At 35.2% G+C, this 13,541-nt stretch overlaps 1 protein-coding gene across 1 annotated transcript; it reads right to left on the reverse strand.

Moving 5' to 3' along the window:
- Positions 1–11,818: 11,818 nt before the first annotated feature.
- LOC110691284 (putative nuclease HARBI1) lies at positions 11,819–13,207 on the reverse strand. The gene has a single exon (XM_021868206.1). It carries the CDS (start codon positions 13,205–13,207, stop codon positions 11,819–11,821), a length of 1,389 nt encoding a protein of 462 aa, XP_021723898.1.
- Between the last annotated feature and the right edge of the window lie 334 nt (positions 13,208–13,541).

Genomic DNA, 13,541 nt, shown 5'->3' on the forward strand with positions numbered 1-13,541 from the left:
TGCCAATGATAATTTCCCAATATTTTATTTCACATTTGATGATTTATGTCAATTTTATGAACTACATGGGCTTGGGTTGTTACTCCGCTAAGGAGGTTTAAAAAATTGCAAAGTGTTGGGATCGTGAGAGATTAGTAAACACCTAAGAAAATTTGGAGGGTGATTGAGAGTGACATGAGTACTTTGGGGATTGGGGAAAATATGGTGTTGAATTGGACGGGTGGAGGGAGAAAATTCACGTCAACGACGTGTCGTAATTTTATATATATATTTTCTAAATTTATTTTCGTATTTAATTTTTTTACTTTATCCCACTAATATTTTATGAAATGTATTGATTTTCTTTGCTAAAGTTTTCTCAAACTTTTATGTTTTTTTTACTCCAATGTTTTAATCAATCCTTTAAAACTTTCTTGAATTTTATTTTTGGTTCTCCTTTAAAACTCCCTTAAGTTTGCTTGGATGCTTTTTCTTTTGCTCACTTTATTCACCTTTTTTTCAAACACTTTCAAATGATTATCTTGTTATGTCCCTTTATTTATATCGTACGGTTCCTTATAACGATTCATGTTAGCCGACTCCAAATCATTTTGAAACTAAGACTTTGTTGTTGTTGTATATGGGGCTTGGGTGCAAGGAATGACATAGATTAGAGAACATATTCTTGTATTTTATTTCACCTCTAGTGTCATGTATATCATTTTATATGCACCCAATCTTATGCTTCATGGTGTGGGCTGCACCTACTTAAGGTCTTATTGTTGACTGCATCCAAGCCGTAAGTAGTGCTATTGAGATCAATTTTGCCAAACTTTTAAAATGCTCCATCTGTTTCATACAAGTAAATAGCAACAACAACGGAGAGGCTAGAAAAGGCTAACAAATTTTAAGTTAAACTCGCTTTTAAATAACCAAACTAACCATTAAAAAAATGATTGAAAATCGCTGGGAGTAGCAAGTCATACACTGTGTAATCTAAAGAATAATAGGGTGATCCACTACTATAAATATGGTAAGTAGGTACTTGTAATGTTTGTGACATCAATTTTAACTCTTTCTCGTATTAATGCAATCACATGAACACATGGCACATGTGTACACGTGAGTTTACTGCTTAATTGTACTAACAATTGACATTTGAATTTAGGTAAATTCACGATTCATGTTACAAACCAGCTGTGTAACGAAAATGACATCTTAATTATAACTTTGTAATTAAAATTACTAATTTTTTCGATTTTTTTTTTTATAGTTGCAATACTTTCCTAAAATAAAAATGTCATAATATGTGCGACACACTATAAAAGGAAGGTTTTTATAGTGAAAATGTACTATTACCTTTATTTAAAGCTTATGGCCCACTTGATTATACTCATAACTAGACCTGGCAATCTTGACCCAGACCCGATGACCCGACCCATGACCAGAAATTGACCCGAAAACAGTGACCCCGAAACCCGAAATCAACCCGACCCGTCCCATACCTGACCCAAAGTGGAATTGACCCGACCTTGACCCGAAACCCGAAATGACCCGACCCGAAACGACCCGAACCGATATGACCCGACCCAAAGTTGACCCGAAGTGACCCGAGACCGAAGTTTTCCCGACCCGAAGTTGACCCGATACCCAAAGTGACCCGACCTTTAACTTGAACTAATTGACCCAAATAGACTCGAAACCTAAAGTGATCCGAACTAAAATTACTTTATATCTGAAATGACCAGAATCTATTTAAACTAACGATTTGACCTGAGCAAACTGAAATAGAAAATAACCGCAATCAAACTAACTTAATTTTTTTTATTAATTTGTAATGTGTAACAGTGTAAGTATTTTACATATTTTGAGATTCTTGGAATACAAAATCTTCTAGGCCACTTGAGTAAAAAAACGCTTCCCGACCCGAAATCGACCCGACCCAAAATCGACCCGACCCGAACTCGACCTGCAGTATGTGACCCAATACCCGACCCGACCCGATTATCAGTTGACCCGAACTCAAACCGAAACCCGAAATGACCCGACCCGAACTTGACCCGATAACTTTTTGACCCGAACTTGACCCGACCTATACTCGACCCGAATGACCATTTACCAGGTCTACTCATAACAACCTCTAACCCCATTTTAAAAGAAAGTATTTTAAACTATAATTATAGCATACGGTATGGTCTTAATAAATATGACAAGCTACCAAATTTTAACACGGAATATAAGTTTATTATGCTCCACTGGCAGGCAACCAATGTGGTATGTGGAGGGAGTCATTTTATGGTCGTGTGATGTCCCACAACATGGATTCTCAACGTTGACAGTTCAATTATGATTTATCTCTTTTAAATGATTGGTAAAATAACGTAACTTACACTATGTTAACAATTGTTAAAATCGCAATAATTTTCAATGAGACTGTTGGAAATATACAATATGGAATGTAGGTTTTTTTTCATTTTTTTTTCCGGAAAATATAGGGGGTTTTAGGGGTACAAAGATGAGTGACTTTTATTTCACTTTTAATCCTTTTAAATATTGTCATTTATAAGATAGATAAAAACAGTTTTAAATTATGAGAAATTTATGGGTAAATAACACGTACTATGGACAGTATCGGATTTAGAAAACTTTTTAAAATGAGTGTGGTGTACTATATGATTATTATGTGGGTGCAACATATTAAAATTTCGTATAAAAAGTATATAAATAGAGAAATGTTTTTTTTTACAATCAAATGTATTAAAAAATATTAATGAATTTCTTAAGATTTGAACTTGTGACTTTGGGTTAAAATTAGCTTCTCTAACCATTAAACTACATACAATTAATATTAAATTTAGGACCTATTCAATTTGTATACTTAATTTGTATACTTAATCAAGTAGGATTAAATGACCCCTCTTACACTAGGGTGGATCTGTCCCTGACTATGGACTTGTATTCCACAAGCCCACAACCATAAGATTTTTAATCTTTAGATAGCGTAGTTGACATATGACATGAGAAAACTGAAACTTCTCACCTTATGAGAAAATCATGAGCAAAACATACGAAGTGGGCTCCATAAATATAATAGAGTATGATGCACATGTGGGTCCATGAATGAGAGGGGAAAATTGCATACACTTCATTGATGAATAAAGTATCTCACTAGAGTGTTTTATTATCCTCGTTGATGATGAGAAAATCACTAGTAGAAAAACACAAATGCACGTCGATTCAAAACCCCCCTATCGCACCGGTTTTGAACCGGTTTAGATTTGAGGAATGTCAGAAAAAAAAAAAAAAAAAAAAAAAAAAAAAAAAAAAAAACTAACTTTAGCACCGGTTCAAAACCGGTGGCAATTCTTAGTTTTAGCATCGGTTAACCGATGCAAAGTAATATTTTTGGTACCGGTTTAAAAAAACATTGTCGCGCTTTTTTTTGGTATTAATAACAATTGGCACCGGTTAACCGGTGCTAATAACTTGTTATTCACCGGTTCGGTTTAAAACCGGTGCCCTTAATGCCCCAAAAAAATAAAATAAATTTTTTTTTTATTTTTGCATTTTTTTCACTTAAATTGATATATAAACACTAACATATATATAAAGTTACATATTTTCATTAAAGAAAGGCTATAATATTACAATTTTCGTCCAAAAAAATAAAATAAAATAAAATCAAGGTTGCACACAAATAAAATTCTGTTTATGGGAAAGTTTCATCTAAATTACCCTTAGACTTCACCAAATCCACCTACACACAAAGAGCAACATATGCAGTTGCAGAACAGCAGAATAGCAGCAACAGGCATCAAAGACAATTCTGATTCAGAAATTCACCAAATGATCAGCACTATAGGTGTTCACCAATTTTCTCCCTATTCAAAATAAGTTAGTCACCAAGCTGACTGAAGATACTAACTGATAGAACTAATATATTGAAGCTTTCTCATTGCACTTGATTACACATCAATACATCATTTTCTATTATTTGAGCAAATTGGGGGCTGCACATTCAATCACTTGCTTAAGGAAATTAGAACATATTCTTCATGTTATCATAAAACATGACAAAATACAACTAACCTATTAGGCATTTCAGCATGATTTGTACCTTCATAAAATAAAAAGTTAGGAGAATTTCAGCATAATACCAAAGGAATATCATCAAATTCTAAGTCATTTTCATGCTTAACTATCCAATTTATAGCATCTTCTAGACTAGAATTTCTGAGAAAAGATGAATAAATAAGATAAATATTAAGATGTCAGAACTGTAAGCTAATCTAAGTAGACAGCTACCCTCAACACTGCTAGTTCTAAAGTCGAGTGCACAACTACTCTTATAGAGTTACAGTATCCAACCCGCTGCTATATAATAAAGCAATCATATCCAACATAACAAGAGCAAGAAAAAACAAAAAGCAATATTACTTTAAACAAGTGACAATGATGAGAAAATGAAAGTGTTATAGCTTTATTTGCAAATTTTATAAAACTTAAATTATTCACACAAACAAACTGCTCAACCATGGGGAAATAAAGTGAAAGGAATAGTACCTTCCAATAAGTGTATTATTCCGATAGAGGGTTTAGAATTATTAGAAAGCTAATTCTTCAGTAAGGTCAAGTGATCGGAATGCCTAGGTGGAGGCCGCTTCCGATCAGTAATATTAATGCATGATTAATATTACAGTTTAATCTTGACTGAACCCTTCGGGTCGCACCCCAATCGAATAACCAATCCGAGACGACGAACCAATCCGAAGGATTAGATGAGTCATTAGAGTATTACGAACAAAGACGTCGGATGTCGAGCTTGGAGCGTCAAAACCGAGCGTCATAAGTCGAGTCGAATTTAGAATTCGCAAGACGAGAAATCAAACAAGCGACAAGTTCGAGCTAGGCCATAGCCTCGCATTCGCCTAGCCATGTGAGTACTAGGCTAGCTCAAGCTACCATGCGCATCGCAAGCCATACCGCAAGCCTAGCGTGGATTGCATGCTAGGCCAAGCATGCTGGCAAGGCTGGTGCATAAGGCTGCAAGCATGCTAGCAGTTACCGCATGCTAGCGTGCTAGTGTGCTGGGCCACGCATCGCATAGCACTCGCACAGCAGCTCGCTATGCGTGCTTGTGCTATGGGTTGTGAATGTTGGGCATCGCATAGCAGCGACATCGCACTCGCACAGCACATGCATTGCTGGCAGCGTGCTCTGTGTGCGTGTATGTAGTTGTGCTGCTTGCTAGCGAGGCAGCGCCAAGCATTAGCCCCTGGCCTCGCCTATCGCACAGCAGCACGCACCAAGCAGCAGCATCACAGCTTCGCATGCGTGTGCGCTGGCTGGCTGGGCTGCCCAGCCTTGGTGCTAGGCGTCAGCTGGCAGCCTTGGCAGCCAAGGCAGGCTGCCAGCCAGCCAAGTGGCGGATGTGTGTGCCGGTTTTGTGTGGGGACCGAAATTAAGGGGGTTGCTTGGTGAACAAGGGTTTGGTCCCCCCCCCCCCCTAAATGGTCCTCCCTACTCTTACCCTCCATATGACACTTGGAACTTGTTGATTGTCTTGCATTTTATTTTGTTTTTTTATTAAAATAAAATTGAGGAAAAATGCAAATCTCCCACAATGGTGGAAGAAGAGAGATCAAGTCTCCATTCCCTATAAATACCCAAGTTTTAGGGTTGGGAAAAATCACTTGAGTTGAACTCAATAAGGCATCTCATCATTAGTGAGAAAACCTTTAAGTTCGTAATACTCTAGTTTTATTTGGTCAAGTCCCGACTAACCTTCGGGATTAAGACCGCTCGGGTCGGGTCGAGGGTGCGAGCCGTAGGAGGTCGTCGCACTTGCGAGGTTAAGCTTTTAAGTAAGAGCTCGGGATCAAGCGAAGCATGCGTCAAGGTTAAGAATGTCTTTTCTCCTTCTCTCTCTTATGTAGTTAATTCTGTGATTGCATGTTTAGTTGCTTTAATTAGTGGGCAGGTCTTGGGTGGGTTTCTCTTTCGCGTAGTGTCGGACACTACGAAACCCAACATAAAGGATTATCAATCTTTGCGGATAGGGGAAGCATATCTAACGACTAGATATATCACTCTCACCTTTCCTAGGCATTTCAAAATCATCTATTTCCCCTTCTAATCATTCACATTCTAATCATATAGATAGCATAAACAATAATCAAATTCACAATCAAACCATTCCTATTGCCTAATCAATATGAGTGTATAGCAAACAAAGGGTGCTTCTATTTACATTTGTGCTACATGAACATGGAAACAGAAAAGAGAAAACAAATGCAATGCTCATGATATGTTAAACAAATTCCTCAACCCAAGCCCCCACGACAAAGCAGACTGATCAAAACCAACAACAAACTAAACAAGCAGACAAATATAGGAACTAACGTAGAGGAAACAAAGAGCAAGTCTATAAATTCATCTTAATACGCAGAACCTCAATTAACACACCAAAAACAAAGAGCAATCAATTATCATACTAATCAATCCACCAACACTATATAATTTAATTTAATCTCACCCATTATAAAAAATTTAGAGTACCCACAAAAAAATAGTTAATCAATTAACAACATGTTCAGCATATTCATCGAGCTCATCAATCAATTAACACCAAAAGATCATCGAGCTCACCATATTTCTGTTAAAAAAGTATAGAAATTCAGAGCATCAAGTAACAAAATCATCATCATTACAACCAAAACAACCACAATCAAACAATACCCTAATTTTGCACCAATACCGATTAATAATGTTCTTAAAATAAACAGTAGCCATCAAACGAACATCAACCTGAGCAGCCAAATCTTGCGCAGTCATCACCTCCAACATTATACACAATACAATCACGCAAACCCTTACATTCATGCAACCAAATTTCCATCACTAAGCAAATTCAACAAACATTTACAGACAACAAAAACCCTAGAAATTGAAAAATAAATCAAATTAACAATCAGAAAAAGGAAAGTATATACATATCAATAACCAAGAGCAGAAACCAGGCCGACTTTCAGACTGAGAAAGCGCAGTTTCCGCCGGTTTGCTCACAGTTTGGTCGCCGATGAGAGAATTAGCGAGCAATTGATACATCATCGGAAGGTCTGAAGCAGACAACGCCATTGAAACAAAGCAAAGGCAGCAACATCAACATGCAGTCGAGTCGCAATCCTCTACAAAGTACCACAAAAATAATCAATAAACCGGCAAAAAATTGACATCGACTTACAGAATATGAAAAGGAAAGCAGGATTAATTGTGAAATTTCACAAAAAGTGAACGAAAAAGGAGATAAATTGCATAAATTGAATGAAAATTGTTTCAGAAAACCCTAGCCATTGATGGCGTTGCTTGCGGCGCAGTTATGGAGAAAGAGATCGAAGGAGAGAGAAAAGGAAAGGGAAAGCGGCGGTGGTTGGGGGATCTGGCCTGCTGTGGCTTCGAGATCTGGCCGGCGGTGGTTTCGATTGCATGTGACTACGAGTTTGAGGAAAGAGCCTCCATTGTTGTAGATTCAAGAAATAGACGACGGCGGCGATGATGGTTGTCCTTGGCTCAAATTGACATCGGTTTTCGAAGGAGAGCAGCAATGGTTGAGACTGAGAGCCAGAGATGAGAGAGATCAAGAGATTGAGGAAAGAGAAAGAAAGAAGATCAGGGGCGAGATTTTTTTTTTTTTTACATTAACATTCGCACTGGTTCGAACCGGTGCGATTACTCTTTAATTAACTCCCGCCTTTTTTTTTTAGCACCGATTCTTAATAACCGGTGCTTATTTCTCGATGCTCATTTATGTTTTTCTACTAGTAAATCCAAGTTTCTCTCAATGATAAACAAAAATTGTTTATCACACGGCGTTTTTGTAAATAAATCAACAACTTTTTTATGAATGTGGGCTCCACGATTGATGATAATTGGATAAATTTTTAATTTATTTACGAGAATGTCATGTGATAAACAAAAATTGTTCATCAATGAGAGTAATTGGGGCAAGCTCGTTGACGATGGGAAGAATTTTGCAATTCAAAATACCTTGTGAATAAAGTGATGTGGATGAGAGGAAAAGTTGTTAGAGAGAGAGATTTCCTTGTGGATGAAAGAGCTTTATCTTGAAGCTCGGTTTTCCCCAACTTTGATTATATAAGAGCAGGCCCGTAGCAAGGTCATAATGAATTTTATTTTATTGCTACATCCCTAATCAAAACAATTTAAAGGCTGATATAGCTCGTCAATTTTCCGATTTCACACACTTCGTATATAATTTGCTTATTCTTATTTTTTCTTATTATATCTACTTAATTTTCTTGATTTGTGAGGGGTTTTATTAGACGATCTGTACTTTGAGTAAAAAACTTTTCTCTTTTCACCGAATCGCTTTGAAGCTGTTCAATTATGAAAGGTTAGGGTTCAATCTTTATAATTTCTTTCCTATTTAAATTTTTATATCTGCAATTTTTTTTGAAAGAAATTATTATGAAGTATTATTTGTGCTCGACTGTTTAAGTTTTGTAAACTACTTCAGGGAATAAATTAAGAGGAATTTTTTTTGTTTTATTTTCATCAAAAGAGTAGTTTTAGTTATTATTTTTTATTTTATTTTTTGATGTGGAGATGAATGGAAACAATGACTTTGATGGGTTTTGTAAGCCACTTCAACGAACAAGTGATTTGACATTTTCCCCACTGTTTAAGACTAAATGTTACGGAGTAATTAATCAAAAGAAATCATGATTTTTTTTTTGGTAAGAGAATTTGCTACTAATTAACAACTTATCAATCACTAATATTGTTAGAGCATAGCCAATCGATGTCCAAGTTAACGGTGATCATCATATTTTTTATTACTTTCTCTTTTTTCCACTCCATTTATGTCTAACTCTTATATCCATTTATGTCCATGCATTCATATTGGTTTCCCTCCAATTTTGTGGATATTGATTCTCCATTCCTTCTATTTTCCACGTGAACCCCTATCAATTTTAAAAAAGAAATAACTAAACCACCTCTCTTTGTTGGACATACCACTAAATGCCCACACTTAACAAGTGTTTATGGCGATGACCTGATCCTGAATCATTTCTCACCAAAAGTACAACTTTTTTATTTTTAAATTTTATTTTTTTATTCTCTCTCTTCATGTCCACCCAAAATGGACAACCATTGACTATGCTCTTATATGAAATACATTTTCTAACATTGGAGTTAACATTGAAGTTGTTATTCTTGTTATTCTTTCATTTTGTATACCCTTCAAACTCAAATTTTTTTTATAATGCTTACTATATAGGCCCCAAATTATATATTCGCCCTAGGCTACTAAAATGTCATAAACGGGCCTGTGTAAGAGTTTTTGCAAACAAAATACATCGTTCGAACATGGTTATAAAAGAAGCCAAAATTAAGTATTTGCATGGTAATGGTATGTAATAACAAAAGTTAAGACTTCATTTGTTTGTAAATTAAAACAAAGAACAATATGCACGATCTGGCTGTACATACTTTTTTATGGCTATGCATACCATACCTTAAATTTCTAAACAATATGCACAATCTAACTGTACATACTTTTTTATGGCAATGCATACCATACCTTTAATGTCTTTTGCACAAACACTTGTGAAACTTTATCTATTAAGTACCGCCGTATAGAATGATCACACTCATCGTTTCAATAGCTCGAACTTTCTCTTTTAAGCAAGTTTAAAGTGCTTTAGATAGAGAAGTGAAACCTAAGTGTGAAAAAAGTGACAAACAATACTTTAGAGTTTAGATTTGAAAGATCTTGGTCTTGTTTGGCAAATGGTTGTTGGCGGTTGACTGGTTCACTTGGCTTGTTTAACTAGCCGGAATGTTTGGCTGATTATAATGGCTTTTGTATTTGGCTATATAAGTTAGCCGTTTATAAAAGTGTTTGGTAAATTTAGTTGTTGGCTGTTAGCAATTTATTAGATAATTTGTGGGTCAACAAGCCAAAAGCCAACAAAAAAAGCTACTCAAAGCAGCTTTTTCATTTTGGCTTAAAAGCCAGTTTTTTCGCTAAATGAAAAGCCAATACCAAATACTTTTTTTTGCTGTTTGACCACATAAAAAAACCAAAAGCCAAAAGCTAACTAAAAGCCATTTACCAAACATGGCCCTTATCAAAAGCTTGGGTGATTCCATAGTAAGATCATTTAAGTAGTATTTTCCTTTACTATCTTCCCTAACCTCCTCCTAGCTTAGCCATGTGACTAGTTTAGTGTGCCATAGCCATGTGACTAGTTTAGTGTGCCATGAATATAGGCCCATGAGACTAAAGGACTATTGTTACACCATCACTGAGCTTAGCCTCTATTATATTGATGATTTTTTTAAGTAGGTAGTCGTTTAAGCATGCCCTTGACCGCATTGCTTCACTTTGAAATTTTGAATGCCCATTATTTACTTTTGTTCAAGAGTTTCAATGAAGCCCTAAAAATATCTTTGAAAAGCTATAGATGTATTCTTGATGCAATTATTACTCTTGAGTCTTTGCTCATTTGGAGGATAGTTTAAACCATTGTGAGTTTGTGACATATAATTAGTGTATGACACGAGCGTTGCCTTGAGATGTTATTTTGAGTAATTTCTTTTTTATAAAAGGTTTAAATTTTTTTTTTATTAGTGTGAAGAAATTAAATATAGGTGACAATAATAAATTAGTACAACAGCTGTCAATACATTGTACAGTATAATAATTTGGATTATAATGATAAATAACAAAGAGACTTTAAGGAGTTTTATGGTTGTTTTTTGTTTTTAGTTAGGATGCTTTTTTTATTCTACATAATAATATATTTATGTAAACAGATAGAGTATAATTTATTGCTAGTTAAGATGGAAAGAAGTGTAGTTTTAATTCAATGATGCATATAAGGAGTTCAAACCTCTTTCGATATATTTTTAGTTAATTTGTTTTACAAATGCTCTTAAATTTTAAGGTTGTGTAGATATATGTTTAATGGAACTTATTTCAAAAAGTATTTTTAGTTATTTTTATCAATATGAAAATTTATAAAGTATAAATTGAATTATGTAGAAAAAATATTATATGGTACTCTCGAATAGGACTCCTTGCCCTACTTTTAATACTTTAAAATTATAATTACATAAATAAATGATTGATTAAAATCCCAAAATATCACATTCTCACCAATAAAAATTTATCTTAATTAGAAATATTCTATATACTCCATCATTTAACATTAAAATAAATTTAATTTTGGCAAAAAATTCTGAACAACTTTGGGAAGATACACCATGACCATGATATTGCGAATAATAATTTGGGATATTTAGACCATTATCAGCAGTGAGGAGAAAAAAAACCTCTCAATCTCTCTCTACCCACTTTCTCACTCTTCCCATACAATTTCTCTCATCAAATGTTTTTTTCACCACAGCAATGAGAAGAAAAAAAACCTCTCATCACTTTCTCCTCCACTATTTACTATACCCCACCATAATACACATCATCTTTTTATTTTATCTTTATTTTGAAATAATGTTTATACTACATATTTTTCTTTCCAATACAATTAAAATATGTAAAAATAATTTTTTTTTAATTACGTTTTAAAAATAATTTAATAAAAATTTATAATTTTATATTTATTTTTCAATTACGTTTCAATTATAATTAATAATATTTTATTTATTTTTCAATTACGTTTTATTTATTAATAATATTTTTATATTTATTCTACTGTTGACACTGAACAAAAATAATATAATAATAATAAAATACAAACACGAGTATTAAAACATAAATAACGATACGGTTGCAAATAACAAACTAAAAAATTATTTATTCAACCGCATTATGACGAAAGTTCTGCCATATGTGCTCTACTAAATCTTGTTTCAGAGATGAATGAATTTCTCTATCACGAAGGGAAATCCTTCTCTCCAAATACGTGTTGAAATCAATGTTGGGTGGTCGCCCGACGTTGAATTCAAATGGCTCGTTGTTATTCACCGTGGCACTTGTGCTCGGGCCTGCCCGCCTCACCGTACGTTGTGGTCGATCTTCTTCGTAGTATCGTCTCAAAACATCTGCACGTGCGTAGTTGTGTCGTTCATCCTCGACGATCATGTTGTGCATTATTATACATGCTTTCATAATATCACAGAGAATATCTTCGTCAAATGCAAGTGCTGGTTGGCGTAGTATAGCAAACCTAGCTTGTAAAACTCCGAAAGCCCGTTCGACGTCTTTCCGAACTGCTGCTTGTTGATCAGCAAACAACTTTTCTTTTCTAACATGAGGATGTGTTATACCTTGTATAAAAGTTGGCCATCTCGGGTAAATCCCATCGGCCAAGTAGTAGCCCAACTCATATTGATGTTCATTAACCGTAAAATTTATGGGTGGTGCATGACCTTGTAAAACATCATCAAATACCGGTGAACGGTATAGGACATTCAAATCGTTACATGACCTAGGCATTCCAAAGAACGCATGCCAAATCCATAGATCCTGATTAGCAACAGCTTCAAGAATGAGAGTTGCACTCTTGCTACGACCAGCATATTGTGCTTTCCAAGCAGTAGGACAATTCTTCCACTCCCAATGCATGCAGTCTATACTACCAATCATGCCTGGAAAACCACGCAGATCATTTTGATGAAGGATTCTCCTTAAATCTTCATCTGTAGGTTTTCGTAGATATTCACTTTCAAATTGTGAAATAACCCCTTGACAGAAATGTTGCAATGCCTGCCTAGAGGTTGTTTGGCCAAGACGTAAATATTCATCCACAACGTCTGCGGCTACGCCATACGCTAACATTCTTATTGCAGCGGTGCATTTCTGCAACGGTGATAAACCAAGCTTCCCAGCTGCATTTCGATGTTGCTGGAAGAATTGATCCCCCTCAACCACTTTGCCCATAATGCGGCAGAACAATGACCGTTGCATACGGAATCTACGTCGGAATTGGTTGTCGTTATACACTGGATTATTCGCAAAATAATCGTTGTATAGTTGCACATGCCCTTTTTCTCTTTCCCTATCCCTTTTGGGCTCCGTTGATGTTTCAGTTTCATTATTAAGTGGAGGTTCTTGTGGTTGGTCTTGAGGAAGTAATATATGAGGTAGGTGATTTGCTACATACTCATCAACTAAGCAATCAAATTCATGATTTTTGGAGAAATCATTAGAAGATGAGCTTGAGGTGGAAGAAATGAAAGACATTTTTTTTTTTTTTGGTTAGATAGTTGGTGTGTTTGGGATTGTTTCCGTTTATGATAACACAGGTATATATAGAAAAGGTGAAAGACATTATTGGATGGTAGTGGTTTGTTTGCATGTGAGTTAAAGTGGAAATGAAATTGCATGTGACCCGAGGTGACAATTCACTGCATTATTTTAGCTTCTGATTGTGCAGTATTATGGATGCCTGAGCAGAGGTGACAATTCACTGCATTACTTTAGCATGTGATTGTGCAGTGTTATTGATGCCTAAGCAGAGGTGACATGCCATTGAAGTATGTACAGATTGTCAATGGTTGTGATCAGTTTCAAAATA

Source organism: Chenopodium quinoa, unplaced genomic scaffold (assembly GCF_001683475.1).
Source record: "Chenopodium quinoa cultivar QQ74 unplaced genomic scaffold, ASM168347v1, whole genome shotgun sequence".
In the NCBI taxonomy this organism is placed as follows: Eukaryota; Viridiplantae; Streptophyta; class Magnoliopsida; order Caryophyllales; family Amaranthaceae; genus Chenopodium; species Chenopodium quinoa.

Bases quoted from the DNA above. Each gene is read 5' to 3' on its own strand.
- LOC110691284 (XM_021868206.1), bottom strand. From the start codon at position 13,207: ATGTCTTTCATTTCTTCCACCTCAAGCTCATCTTCTAATGATTTCTCC.